Source organism: Salvia hispanica, chromosome 1 (genome assembly GCF_029641045.1).
Source record: "Salvia hispanica isolate PSC_SH4W2 chromosome 1, Shi_PSC_v1, whole genome shotgun sequence".
Taxonomy (NCBI): Eukaryota; Viridiplantae; Streptophyta; class Magnoliopsida; order Lamiales; family Lamiaceae; genus Salvia; species Salvia hispanica.
In genome coordinates, this window is record NC_142692.1 from 54,437,154 (window position 1) to 54,457,162 (window position 20,009).

General features: G+C 32.0%; 2 protein-coding genes across 2 annotated transcripts; both read left to right on the forward strand.

Moving 5' to 3' along the window:
- The first annotated feature begins 10,475 nt into the window (after positions 1-10,475).
- On the forward strand, positions 10,476-11,300 carry LOC148934161 (uncharacterized). The gene is made up of 2 exons (XM_089062215.1): positions 10,476-10,670; positions 10,752-11,300. Exons 1-2 carry the CDS (start codon positions 10,476-10,478, stop codon positions 11,298-11,300), a joined length of 744 nt encoding a protein of 247 aa, XP_088918341.1.
- Positions 11,301-15,819: 4,519 nt separating this feature from the next.
- Positions 15,820-18,470, forward strand: LOC125219449 (vacuolar histidine transporter YPQ3-like). Its single transcript, XM_048121423.2, has 13 exons — positions 15,820-15,834; positions 15,945-16,211; positions 16,297-16,339; positions 16,419-16,445; positions 16,519-16,617; positions 16,923-17,041; positions 17,133-17,310; positions 17,404-17,520; positions 17,597-17,689; positions 17,782-17,802; positions 17,882-17,940; positions 18,033-18,123; positions 18,294-18,470. Exons 2-13 carry the CDS (start codon positions 15,967-15,969, stop codon positions 18,375-18,377), a joined length of 1,176 nt encoding a protein of 391 aa, XP_047977380.1. The 5' UTR covers positions 15,820-15,834; positions 15,945-15,966; the 3' UTR covers positions 18,378-18,470.
- The last annotated feature ends 1,539 nt before the right edge of the window (positions 18,471-20,009 follow it).

The window sequence follows — 20,009 nt, forward strand, 5'->3', positions numbered from 1 at the left end:
CTATTACTTTCGATGACATAATTTGCTACTTTCATAGATGTTATTGCAAACTAATTACTAGAAATAATGGATTTCAAAACTGGTTATGTTCACCATGAAATTTTCTCTGCAAAAATCTATTTTGAAAAAAAAAATTAAAATCCCTCTTTGTATGACTTACACAAATTTTTGAAAGCATATGTAGAAACTCATTTGTGAAAAAAAAATAGTTGCAGAAACTCATTGATAATGTGCGAAATTACTAATTCTGCAAGAATAGTAAGAATAGTTTGGTAGTATAACTATTCATTAAATTGTGGGAAGTGGTGATCTTATGGTGATAAAATTAATTGATTAGGTTAATAAATTTAGTGAGAGAAATTTTACAGGTGAGAGAAATTAAAGGTTTGGTGCAAATATTCATATGCAGGAATTTGATAATGAAAGAAATAAACGATACGGTAGCGTGGATTGAGAAGTAGGTTGAAGAAACTAAAAATGGAGAGAGAAAAAATTACAAAGGGAGAAAAGGAAAAAAATTAATTGTGAGATTTGCCAAATCAAAATAGTCGCTCACAAATCCCTCATATAGAGTCCTCAGCATATCATCTCTCATATTATATATGTACAAACAATATAATAAAGTTTGTAGTGGTGCAATTGTTAAGGACGATGCACTTGAAGCTTAGTGATCTCAGGTTCGACTCCTAAGCATGCAGTATTTATATTTTTTTATCATTATCTCCTTAGATTTTTATTGAATATGATGTTAATATTTCACTATTTATAATTTTTATCATTATCTCCTTAGATTTCTATTGAGGGATATTAGTATCTAATATCACGAAACTTTTAAAAAGTTGGATTTTTCCCACGAATTTTAAAATTGACAAATAATATCATGAACTTTACCCCGTGTTTGTTTTTTCCCACGAATGAAAAAATTCTCACAAATAATATTATGATACCGATTTTTTTTCATAATTTCTCGACAACAATTTTGAAAGTTTCAAGTTTTTCAATCTTTGAAGATAGTTTTTCTTGAAGCACACCCTCCAAAATTGTTCTTCAATCTATTAAAATAATATGAATTTTTTCATTCGTGAAAAAAAACAAACTCAGGGTAAAGTTCGTGATATTATTTGCCAATTTTTTAGTTCATGGGAAAAATCCAACTTTTTGAAAATTTCATGATATTAGATGCCAATATCCCTTCTATTGAATATAATGTTAATATTTCACTCTGAATCCTTAGATTTCCTCTTGAGATTTGAATATGTTTATGTTTTACTGTTAGATATTCTAATGTTAATAACTTCGTTTATTTTCTCAATTAATTTATAATCTTATAGCTAGTAATGTTGTATAAATAATTTTATTTTGTAACTATTAAGAATAATTTTCATAATTTAAGAACATAAGTATGTAAATACTACTCACTCTTTCCCACTTTAGGAGTCCCAGTTGAGTTCGACACGGGTTTTAAGAAATATAAAGGAAAGTTGGTGAAAAAAGATAGTGGAATGTGAGTCCTACTTTTATATATTAGTTTTATAATAAAATGTGAGTCCTACTTTTATATATTAGTTTTATAATAAAATGTGAGTGGAAAAAGGTGAGTGGAATGTGTGGCCTATTACTAATTTTGGAATATTCCAACCGGGACTCATAAAGTGGGACATCCAAAAGTAGTAAATCGGGACTCCTAAAGTGGGACAGAGGGAGTAGTATAATAATATTATTTAATATCAATTTTAATGATATGCTATTTATAATTAAAAATTTAGAATAGAAAATAACTCTTTCATTTCATAAATAAGTATATAAATTAGCAAAATTAATCTTAATCTTATGCTTTTTATTATAAAAAAAATATTCTTTAATTATATCGATGTTGATGTTGACGTTGACGTTGTCAATGTATCTCTATTTTTATTACTATCTTCTAGTTATCTCATTATCCATCTCTCACATTTTTATTACCATCTCTCTATTACTTATGTTCGAGTTAATTTCATATTGTAGATACTGAAATAACTTGACACCGAAACAAATTAACAAAATTTAACAGTAATTTAGGCTCCCCATGATTAAAATTCTGGCTTCGCCAATAAACATACATATTTTCTCCTAAATTTTTATTAGAACTTTCAAGTGTCGTCTCTCTCGAAAAGTGCTAGTTTTTAGCCTTGGTCTTTGTTCATATATATATGCTTGAATTTCTAATATAATTTACACGTTTTCTACTTTGTTTTTAAAATGGGGAAAACAAAAATAAGAGAGAGACTATGAAATCACAAACCAGAGCTAAAGATTTCGAAACTTAAAATTGATCAAATACTAGGAAATACAAAAAAGAAAAAAAAGAAAAAAAAAAGAAAAAAAAGAGAAAAGATAGCATTGAAAAAAATGCTATTTTATTTTATCAAAAACTAATCTTGAAATAATGTGATTTAGGTGAAAGAGAGAGAAAGTTAGGGAGAAGAATTGATGTTATGGTTGCAGGAAGAAAGATAAGAACGAGAGGAAGAAAATTCATAAAAGAAATATACAAGAGAAAATTAATCATATTGCTGACATGGAGATAAACAAAAAAGAATTGTATTTTTATTAAATTTTAGGAAACTAGACTACGTGGGATTAGTAGCTCACAATGCGCCAATATTGATCATGCAGCATATCTTTTATCATGCTCTGAGTACTTGGCAGCAATATTTTGTTAATGTAGTTTCGTTTTAATTATGCAAGTAGTAGTAATTTATAATTTTATTAATTATGCATCAATATTTTCTTAAAAAATGAAGGAAAATTTATTAAATTTTAAATTTATATTTTTCTCATAATTGTTAGGTTCTTATTACTTATTCAAGAGATGATAATTGTTCCCAAAAATAATACAAAATTGCTTACTTGTATAAGTTGTCTTAGTCCAAAATATTCCTTTTTTAGCTTCAATATCGACAAGTTGATTCGTCTGTCTCGCAGAACTTTATTCGGATAACTTCTTGTGTCTGAATTTATAACTCCTTATACTTCCTCCGTTCCTAAAGAATATGTATTTTGGGATCGGCCGGCACGAGTTTTAATGTAAAATTGGTAAAGTAAGAGAGGTAGAAAGAAAAAGTAATTAAAATATTGTTGCTAGATAATTAAAGTACAGTAGACATAATTAATCTTTGTAAGATACGGTATTTTCAGTTGTCATTACTATAAATAGCCCCGCACATTTTTTGGGTAGCTTCCATAGTAAATTAATAGCGAGTCATACTCCTAGTACTATCATTATGCATTTTCTCTCAAGTTTTAAATTATTTCGTTTCTAGGGATCAATAATCATTTGTTTTAACAATTTATATTTCATAATTATAAATTTTATATTTCCTCTATTCCAAAAAAATATGTGTATTTGGGACGGCAGGAGAATTAAGAAATAATTAGTAAAATAAGAGAGATAATGAGAATGATATAATAAAATAAGAGAGAGGAGGAAAATAATAGTTAAAGTAGTTTTAGTGGATAGTGGGACTTATATTATTAAATTGATATAACTTTCTAAAAATGAAATATATATATTTTTATTGGACGGACAAAAATCGAAAGTGTATATATTTTTATTGGACGGAGATGGTAAAATATCGAACACTGGTTGGTCGAGCACTCGAGCTAATCGGTTTCTTTTTCAATCCAATAAAATTTTAATCTAGATGAAACATCTATAACTATTTGAGAAAAAAAATTAAAATATCTAATATGAATATAATATTATAATTACTTATGTGCTCATTCGATAGCGTACAATATTCTAATACATTAAATGTTGTCCACCAACCTGAATTTATCATATTTTTAACTAAATTTGACATTATCATCAATTAGTCGTGTCAAATACAAAAATGAAGTAGACATGAAAAAAGAGATTTACGCAACTGATTTATAATAAAAATAGAGATCCGTCGCTACAATAAAAAAATCCAATAAAGACACTCTTTAACGCTACTAAGGATACTAATTTACGTATCTAATTATACCCCTTAAGCTTTATAAAGTCTTCTTAGTATTCTAATTAAAATTATAAGACATAAATAAAATTGTTCTGAAAAAGGTGAAAGATTAAAATAATTTTCTCTCAACTTAGAGACTTTCTTTTAGGTCTTAAATTATGATTATTTAACACGTAATTGTATCCCAATTTTTGTATCATTAAGAGATAAGTTTTTTATAGTGCGTTTTCCTGATATAGATAGATTGTACTTTCTTCGTCCTTGAAATTTTTTCACATTTTTTTGCACTCATTTTATAAAATAATAATAAATAGTTAAAATGGAGGGAGAGTAAAGTAAGAGGGAGTATAATAGCACAAAAAATACTTGCAAGTATACATGGTAGATCTAGTATAACTAAAGGTCAGTATCAGGATATCGAACACAAGGAATAAGATTGCAATTGCCTATTACTCCCTCCATCCCACTATAGGAGTCTTCTCTACGTTATTCTCTCTCTTACTTTATCATTTCTACACTTTAACTATTTATTATGATTTTTACCAAACAGATGTGCAAAAGTGACCGGTACTCCTAAAATGAGACACGAAATTTTTGGATTTGGATTTATAAACTAGACATAAATAAATAAATAATATAAACATAAAAAAATAATAGAAAGCATCCTACTGAATGTAGAGTTTTAGGAACCACAATTAAAAGCTTCCTTGAATTACAGTCTCTAGAGTTGTTAAGCTGATCCTCCAATCCTCACTTCTTCCATTCCAAATTCCACATATTATTCTTCCATCCTCTATTAAAGCGGAGCTCTGCAGATTCCTAAATTATTCTCTCTCTTACTTTACACTCTCTCAAATATTTATTATTATTTTTATAAAATGAGTGTACAGAAAAATATGACAAACTTTCGGAGACAGGAGAGAATAATATAGAGATGATTTTAAATCCTATGAATTCTCTATATTTTATCTTGAAGGGTAAAATATGGAGATGACTTTATGTTAGGATTGGTATACTGAAAAGCATATTTCGAGCATGTCGAACGGATAGAGTTGCTTGTATACAATAAATTCTACAATCCACTTTTAACCCAAGGCGAGAAGAAGTAATTTTATCGCATTGATGTTTGTTTGTGCATTTATAAGATGTTTCTCAAACATTTAAATGTATAAGAAGCAAATAAGTCTAATTCTTCTACATAGTAGACTGGTCGTGAACGACGTTCACAGAAGGTGACGCAGTCGGTTCTTTGTAGAAGAGAAATAGAATTTCACAACCTAGATAGGCTTTGGCTACCTATCGTGAAAGGTTGCAGTGTCCGTCCGCATGTTTCCTTACCTTAGGAAATAAACGACACTGGTATGGTATAGCACCGAAGGATCTAACAGTTGAGATAAGTCTTTCTTGCTATTTACCGAAAGACGAGGTCTCGGTGATTGTTATTTCTTAATCATTGTTGACATAACATTGAGCATACGATATTGATTATGCACTACTTTGATTTATCAAATGGTGCGGATTTTTCGCAATCCAAGAATCCTGATATCTTGGGTAGTGGTGATCAATGTCTAGAGGTGCTAGTATTGTTATTGCAATGAATCGTGTGCTGGGTGAGTCCAGTTTGATAATATCCTCAAGAGGTGTTCGAAAAAGGTTTTATTATTCAGAAACCCGGCCGATTGGAATTTATTCCAGAATAATAAATAAAGATTTTGAACTAGACAACTCTTGGAAAAAGATATTAATTAATTAAAGTCAAATAGCAGACTTAAATTAATTAATGGATATTTATATCTTAAACACGAGAAATAATAAATTAAAGAGGTAAAAGCCCAGATTACTCGTACTTTGGGATTGGACGGGCAGTCAATATTATTATACTATAGTGGATGATAATAATATTCTGTTTGGACTTATATTAAATTGGGGCTCAATTTAATTAGTAAAAGTCCAACAGGTTTGGCCCAAGTCCAACCTCCATGGATCCCTAATCTGGCCCACCATAACTCAATATAAAAGGAGATTAGAAAGGAGACTTAATAGAATTTTAATCATTAATTTTCGTGCTCCCCTCTGGGAGTGGACGAAAAATTGATTTTTGACAAAACTGATATTATGTCTTCTTTCTAATCAAGTCCTTTTCGATTCTGACAAGCTTTGCCCACCCAAAGGTCATAATCTGAGTTCGGGATACAAATTAGAAGATTAATGGTTGAGTACGAAGATCATCTCGTGGAGAAGGAGCAAGCAATCGTCGATTCTTTGGAGAATCAGATCGGTAACCCTAATCCGTAGAATATCATGAATTAGGGTTTAATTCCTTAAAGCATGATTTATTTGTGTTCTTGTATGCAATTTGCTTTTTTAACATGTGGTTAATTGATCCCATAATCGGTCAAATAGATCTGAATGCATGATTTATTTGTGTATGCATGTCTTCCGCTGTGAAGGGGCACCAATCCCCAGCACTTTAAATCCCATATTTTATCTTAAGGTTAAAATATAGAGATGTCTTTAAATCCCATGACTTCTCTATATTTTATCTTGAAGGGTGTAATATAGAGATTACTTTAAATCCCATATTTTATCTTCAAGAGAGTAATATAGAGATGACTTTAAATCCCATGAATTCTCTATATTTTATCTTGATTACCTTCTAGCAATATCTGAGATTCATATATTTGTATCTATCGGTGGTATCAAAGCATTAGCAAATCAAATTGATGGCCATCTATTGATTTTCAATATTTAGAATGGGTAGCTCAAGTTTTAGATTGGAGGGTATAGATGATTTGAGAAGCGATAGAAAGAGAGAGATGTGAAGATTGAAGAAGATAAGTACGATTGCAATATGTGGAAAATCGATGGATAAAATAGAAAGTGATTATTATCCATAAAACACACGCGTCCCCACATGCCCGCAGCGCACCGTCGACGCTTTTTATCCACTTGTCCCTCATTCATGCATTCTTCCAACTCCTTTTCCAACTCCTTTTTATTATTATTATTATTATTATTATTATTATTATTATTATTATTATTATTATTATTATTATTATTATTATTATTATTATTATTATTTTATTTTATTTTATTTTTTTTTATTTTTTCTTCTAGGCTCATCATTTTATTACCAAACTCGACCCCACCATATTTGTATAGTATATAGATTTGGAATGGATAATATCCGTTTCCTACTCCAGTGGTTTAGGGCTATATGAAAAAAAGAACAAATTTTGAGTTGATTTTACTAGTTAGTTGAAACATCCAGTCTTTGTTAGAGCACTATATCGTTTCAAAATAAATGATGTTTAATCAGTGGTTGCAATGTATAATGAAATTATGCAGAGAATTAATTATGGTCTAATTGCTTTAGTTAACAATTTAATGGGAAGAATACAAAAGGAAATTGAAACCCAGTGCTACCGTCCGATGGTTAACAGCTCGCGTGGGTAGTCATGTTTTATATGTCACTTTTATCCGTCTAGTTTAAAGTGAAATATTTTTCTTATTTCAATATCCTATTTAAAATGGCATATTTTAATTTAAAAATATGACATTAACTATTGTATTTTCTCTCCTAATTTGTTATTTCGTCATTTAACGTACAACAAACGATAATATAAATTATCATCGCGGAAAAGAAATGTATCACTTTGAATGAGATAGGGAAAGTAATAACAAATTGGGTTGATTATGTTTCAAAGTCTCATTATTGCCAAAAAAATTTTGGACTCGTATATTGGCATACTCTCAATCCAAAAAAGAATAGTTTTATTTATGGATCATATGAATTTTAATTCGCAATTGGTAAAATAAAAAAATATATAGAAATTGGTGTGTAGATTAGTAGAAAAAATGGAAGAATAATTGTTGTAAATAAAAATAGGCTAATTTTGATGGATGGACAAAAATAGAAAATAGTAGAACTGAAACCAGATAAATAAATAAATAAAAACTCAAAAATATGTATTCATGCGGAATGATAAAACTGAAACTAGAATAAGATAGATTTTGTATTTAAATAATGATTGTAGATATATTTATTGTATGTTGAACATAATATGTGTAAAATAAAACATATATTGATTGTATGTTATAGGTATTGTATCCTTTAAATATGATTGTGTTGATTTCACCTTTGTTCCACAAGAGTATATACTCTCTCTTCTATTAAAAATTAAACGATTTCATTTTTTTATTATCCTATTAAAAATAAAATATTTGTTTAAATAGAAACAATACTATCTCAATTTTTTTTTTCTTTCTTACTTTATTCTCTATTGATTAATTCGCAAAATAACACTGCATTAAATTTCATTCCGGAAACCAAATGTTTCATATTTATCGAGACGTTAGAAGTATTATTTTCTTTTTAGTCTGTCCCATAAGAGTTTTTACACTCTAATTTTGCAAATTATTTTCTCTGCGCTGAGGTGAGACTCATTTTCTACTAATAATATTTTAATTATCTATTCTGTCTATATCTCTTTTACTTTACTAATTGTGTATTAAAATTTATGCCTAATCAAAGTGCATACTCTTATAGGTAAAAGAAAGTATTTATTTACGTCTAATGTTACAGTCAATATAATAATTAACTCGATCAACATATATTAGATCACAATCAACATATATTAGAAATTCAATCAACAAATATTAAAAATCTATTCAACAAATATTAAAAATACAATTAGAATATATATTAAAAATTCAATCTAACATATATTAGAAACTCAATCAGTATATAGTAGAAACTCAACTAAGTATGTAGTAGAAATTCAATCAACATATATAAAACATATTCATTATATATTACAAACTCAACCAACATATACTATAACAAAACTCAACCAAGTATGTAGTAGAAATTCAGTCTAATACATATTCATTATATATTACAAACTCAACCAACATATACTATAACACAATCAAATATATAGTTGAAACTCAATCAGTATATATATTAAAATTTCAATTAGATTTAGTAAAAACTAAATTCAATTAGTATATATTAGAAACTCAATTAAGTACATGTCTATTGAACACAAGTAGCATACCAATTTTCTTTATGAACATATGCAACTTGAGTTTCGTTATAATCCTCATAAAATCTTATTTAATTTATTATACTACTATTTATGAAAATAATTTAATTTAAGTGTTATTGAGATATTTAATATTTAAAATATTGTAAAATTACCAGCATGCAATTGTCCTACTATAACAAGAAACGTGTGGATGCTACGTGGAGGAATCAACTCCGTTAGATTTGAAAATCGAGTGGTCCAAATTTAGCCTTAGTAACATATACTTCCTCCGTCCCAGATAATTCGAGTCAGTTTGTCATGGCACAGGTATTAAGAAATGTTTGTTTGACTTTGATTTAAATGAAGATAGGTAGTGAAAATGGGTCCCACCTTGTTTCTTTTTCTTCTATTTTTATGGAAATCTTGAATTAGTGATGATTTAAGTATAATTAAAAATTTTTGTTCAATTCTTTAATTGTAATAAGTGTTATAATCTGCACAAAATTAAAATTTGCTGCTCAATTCTGCATCTCAAAATTCTGTTGCTCAAAAATTCTCAAAATACAAATCTGCACAGATTAGAAACCAAACTGCCTCTTTCGTACAACTCCACAAAATACAAATTCTAAATGAGAGTTTAATCAAATTACATTTGGGGATTTTTGGGAGGGAAATCCCAAATCCCACAATACTTAAACTAAATTTTTCGGAGGGAACTTAGGAGAGAAATGCCAACTACCACTAGCTATAAAAGGACTACCTACACAACTAAAGAAGAGTTTAAGAAGTATTGCCCTCTGAAAATTTTCATCATAGGGCTACGGAGTCTGCTGCTGGAGACACTGCCGGAGACAAAGACTCACGCATCATAGGAGTGGACACCAAAAATCTGATAGCTCAAAGTTTGCTACAATCGAGCCATTTAGGTAAAGTACCATATGGAGGTTTTGTCAAAGCAACAAAGGAATTTGGAGTGAGCAGGAAGACAATACATAGAATCTGCGCAGAGGCCAGCAAACAAATCCAGAGTGGAGTACCTGTGAGCATAAAAGATCGTGTTAAAGGCTTCAAGCGCAAGGATGAAATTCAGCTTGATGAAAATAGGGTAAGAACTCTTTCATTCCTTGAAAGATCTACCATCCGCAAGATGGCTGTCAAACTTGATTTAAGTAAGAGTACAGTAGGCAGGATGGTGAAAGCAGGAGATCTGAGGCCACACATAAATGCTGTGAAGCCCCTACTTACTGCTTCAAACAAGTTAGCATGAATTATATGGGGTCTCACTCATGTTCAGCATGTGGTACACAATGGTATGCCCAAATACCACACAATGTACAATGTAGCGCACATTGTTGAAAAATAGTTTTTCATGACTAAGCCTACGGATAGATACTACCTGCTACCAGATGAGGAGGAACCATATAGGTCATGTAAGTCAAAGCGGTTCATCACAAAGGTGATGTTTATGTGTGATGTGTGTAGACCATACTTTGGAGAAGATGGAGATGTCATATTTGATGGAAAAATAGGCATCTTTTTTCCATTCACAAAAAAAGAGCCAACAAAGACAAAATCCAAGAACAGACCAAGAGGCACCTTGGAGACAAAGCCCCTTCAATCAGTGAACAAGGCAGTCATGAGAGAATGCTTTATTCAAAAGGTACACTGGTTTTTGTTCCAATTTTTTATTCCAACTGTAACAAATCATACTCCAGACCTCACACAAGCAACAATGATGCAGATCATACCAGCAATCAAGGCTAAATGGCCAGATAACATGAGCAAGGAGATATTCATTCAACAAGACAATGCCAGACCTCACATCATGCATAATGATGTAGAATTTCAGTCAGTTGCAAACACAGATGGGTTCAAATTCCATATCATTTGCCAACCAGCTAATTCCCTTGATTGTTATGTGTTGGACTTTGGTTTTTTCAGAGCCATCCAGTCTATACAAGATGACAAATTGGCTAGGGGAGTGGATGACTTGTTGAGTAATGTGCAAAGCTCTGTTGAAGAACTTAGTGCACAAACACTCAACAATGTTTTTCTGACTCTTCAAGGTTGTTTAACAGAGATTTTAAAGGTGGAAGGGGGAAATGGCTACAAAACTCCACACATAAACAAAGAAAGGTTATCAAGGCTGGGGATACTTTCAAACACATTGGAGGTTGAAGAACATATTGTGAAGGCTGCATTAGCATACCTCCAACAGCCAGAAATTGATGTTAGCACATCATATGACATCTCAGGTATCAGTAGAGCTGTAGGCTTCTATGTTCAGTAAGTAGGAAGCATGTTTTGGTAGTTGGGTGTGGAAGTCTCAAGATTAGGTGTGGATTATGCTATCAACTATTTTTTGTCATCTTTTGTAAAGCCTCTAAACCTACATGTGTAGGGGTGGCTTCTAAAATCTTAATCCCTCAGAAAATTGTCACCATATGGCAACCTCCAAACCATAAATGTGTAAGGGGTGGCTTCTAAGGCTACCTAACTAACAAAACAACCTCCTAACCATGTAAATGGATGGCTTTTGTAATGTCAGTGTATGGTGTTTATGAAACATTTTCCCTCAGATATTGGTGCTTATATAAACTCACAAATAAGCCTCCTAACCTAACAAGAGGGGTGGCTTAGTAATCAACACATATCAGTAATAGCAACATACAACAAATCATCATAGGGAGTCTACATGGAACAGATCAGTTAACAGCAACACAATTAGCATCATCTCAATATCTGCATAGAACAGATCACAAGGAACGACATTCAATTAGCAATTACTAATGCACACAACCTCCAACCCACACAAACACACCAACAACCACAGACTCACCCTCAAACAAACACCCTCAGCCTCTAACCCATCATCAAACCACAGCCTCCAACCCACAAAAACAACCACGGCCTCAAACACAACATCAAACCACAGCCTCTAACCCAAATAAACAACCACAGCATCCAACCCAACTAAAAACCACAGCCTTCAACCCAAACAAACAACCACAACCTCCTACCCAATAAAAAAAAAATAATAAAATTGAGGGACAACATACTTAGATTAAATCTAAAATCCCAAGCAGCAAAATAACAAGAATCTACCTCTCAAAGTCATAATACACGATGGGGGGGAGGGCTTGAGCTAGATCGGTAGGGGAGGCTGGTGGACCGTGGGAGGGGGTGGTTGGTGGTGCAGGACCGTTGTAGGGGATAGCTGGCGGTGGTGGCCCGTTGTAGGGGGTGGCTATCTTCTACTAGACTTCTTCTACTATTTGAAAAAACAAAAGGTTTTAAAAATTTTGAAAAAAAAACTTGTAAAAACAAAGGAAATACTAATGCAGATAAAACACAAAGAGAAACCAAATTTGATAAGAGAACTCCAGGGATGTGCTTTCACAGTTATGATTATACAAATTCCAACTACAACACCCTAACACAGTTCATACTTCACTAGAACGAGTCACTATCATATTGTCCATGCGGCACAAAGTGGATTGTAGACACTATGGTTGTCAATCCTAGATTAATAACTCCTAAGACTCTTAATGTTCTCGCTCTCAATTAACAGTGTCGTTTTAAGGGAAGCTAATTGTAACCTCAACTAAGCTCTTCTAGCTCGCCAACCTCCTCTCATGATTATGTAGCAAGCCAATAAATCATCACAGGATGTGTCACTCAAACGTGAAGCAATTATCCACACTTCGAATAGAAGCAAAGTAATGAACAAAACGGATATTAAATAAATAGGAACTGTATAACCAAAGTAGCTACTAACACATCCCTAGAATTCTATAAGTTTAGTTACACATGATAGAATAATCTAAAAACATAGTTTGTAGGGAAAACAAAGAAAACATAAGAACTAAATTGATAAAACCCAAAGGGAGAATCTTTGTAGCTTTGATCTTCTCTTGAATTCTTCTTCAAACACATTGAACTTGATAAACAATAGAAGAATTCTCAAAATATTCTTGCTCTGGAATTATGCAACAAAGAATCCTTATTGATGAAGCTTGAGGGGATATTTATAGCTTTCAATTCGTGTCCCATAATTATGGAAAATATTCAGCACAGTATTGTAAATCTTGGGAAGAAAGTAGGTCAAATTTGTGCATTTTGTCCAGCAGTCGCTGTGTTTTGTTCCATAGCTTATGTCTCTTGATCCGCGGTCGCTGCTCCTGTTTCAGCGGTCGCTGGCGATCATCGCGTCTGTAGCTACTGGATCTCCTGGAGCGGTCGTTGCGCACACCGCATCGGTCGCTGGGCGTGTTCCTCTTTTTAAGCTCAACTTTCCTGAAGCGGACCGTTACCTGTTCAGCAGTCGTTGGTGGCCAACGATAGCTGGCTGTGTTGCAGCGGACTGCTGGACCTCTCGAATGTTCTAGATTTCCAACTTTGACTTTTAGCTATCTTTTTAGGCTCTAATTTGCACATTTTTCACAAAACACGTCAAAAAACTAAAATAGATAAAATACACTCCCTCCGTTCCTGCTAAGATGACACATTCCTTAGCCGGCACGAGATATTAGGAGTTATTGATTAATGTATATAATTGAAGAGAGAAAGGGTGGGCGAAAGTATTAAAATAGAGAGAGAAAGAAAGATGAATATTTTAATAGGGGTGAAAAAAGTGGTTGAGTATATTAATTGGAGAGAGAAAATTTACAAAAAAGGAAATATGTCATCTTAGTTGGGACAAACTAAAAAGGAAAACGTGTCATCTTAAGTGGGACGAAAGGAGTACAATTTAAGGACATATAATACAACTTTAAAACTCAAAACGGACCAAATAATAGCCTTAAAACAGTACAAAATTCGACCATACAAATGCATGCAAATTCACAACAGTGATGCTATCCGATTTTAATGTGGCCTATAATCATTTCAACTTAATTAATATTTCGGTCGGTCCCTAATAAATGTTTGATATCTTTAATACGAATGGATTTTAATAAATGTTCAATTTCATTTTTATTATTTTTAGTAAGTGGACCTCATAATCATTAACTCATACTGCACATAATTATTACTTCTCCTTCTCATAAAAATAAACTAATGGGATAACACGAATTTTAACGCGTAACTGATAAAATAAAAGAGAAGGAGAAAAGTGTTTCAAATATTGTAGTAAATAGTGGAGCCCATAAATAAATACTCTCTTTCTTCCTTAGTAGTGGGGACATTTTTTTGGGCACGAAAATTAAGAAAAATGTGTGTAATGTAGTAAATAAAAAGATACTAATAAAATAGGAGAAAGAACAGAGACATTAAAGTAAGATAGATGGAAAAATAAGAGTGGGAAAATGTATTACACCCCTTGTACCACAAAAGATGTCACACTTGTGGGACGGCACGTAGTTTTAAGAGATTTTTGTTTTGTGTGTTAGATGAGAAGCGAAAATATAATATTTATATTATTGTGAGAGTAAAATTTTTCTAAAAATGAAAATGTAACATATTCAGTAGGACAAACTGAAAAGGAAAATGAGATATCTTTTATATGATGGAGGAAGTACTTTTTACTAAAAAAAAGGAAATGATTGTACTACTATGTAATCTCATAACGATAAAAATGACTTAACTACTATGAAATGAAGGAAATACTTCATAAATATTTTCATAAATGGATATGAACTATTTATGTATGATGAACTAAAAAGGACGGACTCCATAAATGTTTCTAAAGTTAGAGAAGAGAGTTCATACTAGTTTCTAGGGACAAAGTTTATACTTTAAGGAGGGAGTGTAAAATACTAGTGTACTATAGTATAGTGTATACACAGAGCACGGAGATTCGTGACAGAATGATACATTCCAGTTTTGGCGGTTGAATTCGGCCGATTTCACGACCACATTCACTTGATGAAGTTAAACTCATTTCCTATCTGAATTTGGACGTTATAGTCCTCCCAATTCGTCAATACAGTTAATTTCATATCCATATTCGCAAATTAGCCCTACATTTTCTTTCATTATCAATTTAAAAATTTAAACACATGCTAGGGTGGCAGAAACAAAATTCCAAAACACTTTGGGCATTCTCACTTCTAGTACTTGTGTCTTGTCTCAGTATAGGACTCGAATATACCATACTTACCATTTCTTTGATAAAACGGATATCCCAGAAAGAAATAAATATTTTCCACATCATATACTCCCTCTATTTTATTAGGAATAAAACTTTTTTTTGTTCCATTAAAAAATATAATGTTTTCTAAAATTAAAATATCATTATTTTTATTTTTTTCAGCTCTCTTGCTTTATTTTTTTAACTCATAAAATAACATCGCATAAAAATAAATACTTCATAGTAAGATGGAAAGGGTGTATACAATTCCAAGATGATCAGCCTCATATCTTTTTATTTAATTCAGATTTTCAGTCTTACCACATTTTTGCACAACTCTGGAATTAAATAGCCCTTAAGAATTATACTTCTTGAGTGTGAAGTCATGAAGTATATATATAAAAAGGGGTATTCGGTTTGCAAGATTGTATCCGAGATTAAATTTGTAGTGTGTTTGATTCATGAAATTCAACCTCACAATTCAATCCTAGATAGATAATCATGAGATAATTAATTATAGCTAACTCTCTATAATTAAAATAATCTCACAACTCAATTTAAATTGTATTTTAGTATTATTTTATCTTGAAAATCGAACATCACCAAATGACTCAATGATAAAGGAACCGACGGAATACGTGTCTCAAAATAGGACTCGAATATACTCAATACCTACCATTTCATTGATGAAACGGATATCCCATCTCAGAAATAAATAAATGTTTTCCCATTTCATATATATTACAATCCCAAGGTGGTCAGCCTCTACCTTTTTATTTAATTCAAATTTTCAATCTTACTTAATTTTGTCACAACTCTTGAATTGAATAGCCCTTAATTAAGAAGAAGTTGCTGATTGTAAAGTTGCAGAGAGCGAGAGAAAAAGATGAGAGTTGCAGCGCAGAATCCGTCGTCGTATTGCGTGGAGGAGGAGAAGGCATGCATCATCGGGTGGGTGGACACGTATTTCAAAGACTGCCTCTGCAACATTCGCGATGAGATTTCTTTCGGTTTCGGCCTCATCAGCCTCATCTGCTGGGGAGTTGCTGAAATTCCTCAAATCATCACCAATTTCAGAACCAAATCCGGCCATGGAATCTCCATCTTCTTCCTCCTCACTTGGATTCTCGGGTATTGCCATTACTACTAATACTACTACACACATTTATTCTGTTCTACTAAATTCAAATCATTTGTTGTTCAATTTTTTTATCAGCGACATATTCAATTTGATGGGCTGCCTTCTCGAACCTGCGACGGTGAGTCTTCAATTTTGGATTTGTTTAATAATTTGTGGTTTGTTGATTGATTTAATTTCTCCTGTTTTGGGCGGTGCAGTTACCAACCCAGTTCTACACAGCGGTGGTAAGTCCAATATTGATATTTGTATTTGTATTTGTCAAAAATTAATTATTGAAATTATATTTGTATTTGTCAGCTGTATACAGTGAGCACAGTGGTCCTAGTTCTTCAGAGCTTCTACTATGACTATTATCGCAGGTGGCGAAATCTGAAACCTAAAGAATCAGAGCAAGAGGTTTTATTTCTTTTTTACTACCTGAAAAGTATGAACATTTGGTTCGGCATAAATTTTAATCGTATAGTCGATAAAGTAAAAGAGAGAGATAAAGAGTTTTGCAAATGGTGTTAGTGGAGAGTGGGCTCCAACATCATTAGTTGTGTAGTGTAATGGTACAAGTTGTAAAAAAATGCCGTGTAAGGATAATGTGATGTTTAACTATTCCAAAATTAGAAAGTTCATACTTTTCAGGGACGGGGATGAGTATTATTTTTTTTTTCTTTTGTTAATAAATAAACTGAGTTGAGTATCATTGATATTAGGTTGATGAAGAGCTGAAGAAAGCTCTAAGACCAACACCCAATACTGATTCCTCCATTCCAATACCCAATGGCTCCACCAGCAGATTAGTATCGACTCGTAGAGAACCTTATTACTACACGTACGTGAGATACTTAATATAATTGTATAAGTTCATCGATTCATTAATATTAATTGGCATCACAAAACGTGTGAATTCGAATATTCTGCAGCTCTGCAAGATCAATGGCTGGAAGCAGCACTCCGCCTATAGGTTTGCGTTCTTATCTTTGGCCCATCAAGAGTGGTCCTTCTGCTGTCGGATTGGACAACGACTCCTCTTCAGACGACGAAGCTCATACCGTTCCACCAAGGAATGCAGTCAGCAAACCTAAGCCAATTCCAAGATCTGTGAGTCTTGTTTGGATTCTTGTTTCAACTTGCCACTCTTATTTAATTGTGAGAATATTAGTTGATCTGTCAAAATACCATGTTATTTCTCAGGCAGGGTATGGAGCATTTCTGGCTACATCCTTCAACATGCCGCGAGAAACAAAGGCATTGGTGCAAGTATATCTTGGATTGAGTGGGAGAAAAATGTTGCAATTGGGACTGAATCAAGTTGGTCATCAACCAAATCAAACTAATAACAAAACTTAACATGGCACTGATTATCTCGGCCCTGTTTTTGTGACAGGAAGACGGATCAGAGAGTGTGTTTGGTCAGTGGTTAGGATGGATGATGGCTGCCATTTACATGGGTGGAAGGCTACCTCAAATATGGCTAAATGTATGTAACAAAAATATACTAATAATACTATTGCTTATAAGCATGAACATTCCTTATCTCAGATTTGATAATGTGTTTGCTTACAATCGCAGATCAAACGAGGAAGCGTTGAGGTAGTTCTTTCTTACACTGATCTCCAATTCATTCATTACAATGAAGCTTCTGGTTTATTGCAATAACTTTATCTTGCAGGGATTGAATCCTCTCATGTTTATCTTTGCACTTGCTGCTAATGCTACTTATGTAGCCAGGTACACTATATTACTAATACTAATCTCTTCAAAAAGAATTTCCAAAATCAGAGATTAATTAAAACTAATAGAGCTCTCTAAAACTGGTGCAGTATTCTTGTGAGATCAACAGCCTGGAGCAAAATTAAAGCCAACTTGCCTTGGCTGCTGGATGCTGCTGTCTGTGTATTGCTCGACTTATTCGTATCCTATTATTGGCTTTCATACTCAAATATTCGAATGTTTTTATTTGTTAAGATCAAATCGTATAGTAGAGACATTCTCACTAGTGAAGTGACTGAGAAAAAAAAGTCAAACAATTTCTTAAAATCCGTGTCAAGTCAAAATGTGACTACCTTAACTTGTTTCAACAGATAATATTGCAGTATATTTACTACAGATATTATAGGAGGGAGAGGCGCAGCAGCGGAGAAGAATATGTTGAAGCCACAAAATGAGAATCCAATGTATTTGATGTTATGTTGATTTAGGGCCTCTAATGTTATGATATTTTTACCTGTTATTTATGCATTTTTCGACTGATCGTTAAACTTGGTGGATCAGAGTGCATAGTGTAATTTTAACAATAATGCTCCTATTCTTAATTTTGCAGTTATTTGTGATGCAATTATAAGAAGATCGTGTTTCTGAGCTATGTCAATGGTTGAATTCCCAAACTCATTCAATAAATATAAATCACAAATTTAAATTTATTAAATAAATCTAATTAAAGTGTTTTATTAATAAAACTAAAAGAAAATTAATCATAACATAGTGAATTGTTTTAATTATATACCTCAACATTAAATGGTACTGCATTTGTCCTTTGCTAAGTGATGTATATTTTTTTTGGATGTCTTAAGTTAAATGAGTTATTTCCTCTTTTATTCTCTTATCTTTCATTTTCTCTCTATTTTATTTTTTTCTTGTTTTATTCTCCTATACATAATTAACAAAACTTCATTTCTTAGATCACGTGCTGAACAAATGTCTCACCTAGTGAGGTCAGATGGAGTATGAGTTTTTTTGGAAACAAAATAATTAAAAAAGAGAATGCAATATCAAGCATTAATTAGTCACCAAAAAGTATGTTTTTCTACTGCTATAAATTATGCATGATAAACTTTATACTCCGTATTTATTCGCCAAAGCAAGTATAAGTAAAAACTAAAATATTACTCTGTCCGTCCATAAAATAATGTCTAAGTGTGACTCGGCAAAGGTTTTAAAAAATGTAAAGAAAAATGAGTTAAAAAAGTTAGTTGATAAAAGGTCCCACATTTATATATTAATTTTATAATAGAATGTAAGTGTAAAGAGTTAGCAGAAAGTGAGGTTAATTTACCAAAAATAGAAAAAAAGCAAAGTGAATAACTTTTCACGAACGGATCAAAATAGCTAAACTGGACAATATTTCACATACGGATGTAGTAGTACCCCTAAACTATCATGAAATGGCGTTATGCTATCTATAAAAGTGATGCATTCATCCTAATTACAGTAAATCCTAATTTTCTTTTTTTTTCAAAAAACAACAACTTTTCTTTTCTCTTACTTTACTCTCTCTTACTTTACTCTCTCTTCATCTCTCTACCTTTTTCATTTTCTACTTTATTATTCATTTATTTAACTCACTTAACACAACTTTTCTTAAATCTAATGCCAAAAAAGGGTAATAAAAGGGTTCGATTGCATAAATCAATACATAAACTTTATACTCCCTTCGTTCCATGTTAATAGAGTCACTTTTCTATTTTGGAAAATTCCAAGTTAATTGAGTCACTTCTATTTTTGGCAAAAAGTAATTCTCCATTTTACTTTATTATCTCTTCATTTCTCTTACTTTATTCTCTCTTACTTTTTCCACCATCCATTTAAAACACTATTCTTAGACTCCGTGCCGAAAAGGAATGTCTCTATTAACAAGGAACGGAGGGAGTAGTTGATGCGTATTTTAGAGTATCTGATTCAGTTCACACAAGATATCAAGTTTAATTAATTAACTCTAATAATACTACGATACTGCAAGATTACAGCCTCGTTAGTAGTATTTCAAGTGTCGATCCACAGGGAGGTAGAAGATTGTTTAA

Coding starts and splice junctions, on each gene's coding strand:
- LOC148934161 (XM_089062215.1), top strand. CDS start 10,476: ATGTGTGATGTGTGTAGACCATACTTTGGAGAAGATGGAGATGTCATA. Junction 10,671..10,751: donor GAGAATGCTTTATTCAAAAG/GTACACTGGTTT, acceptor ACAATGATGCAG/ATCATACCAGCAATCAAGGC.
- LOC125219449 (XM_048121423.2), top strand. CDS start 15,967: ATGAGAGTTGCAGCGCAGAATCCGTCGTCGTATTGCGTGGAGGAGGAG. Junction 17,042..17,132: donor AGAGAACCTTATTACTACAC/GTACGTGAGATA, acceptor AATATTCTGCAG/CTCTGCAAGATCAATGGCTG. Junction 17,941..18,032: donor AATGCTACTTATGTAGCCAG/GTACACTATATT, acceptor AAACTGGTGCAG/TATTCTTGTGAGATCAACAG.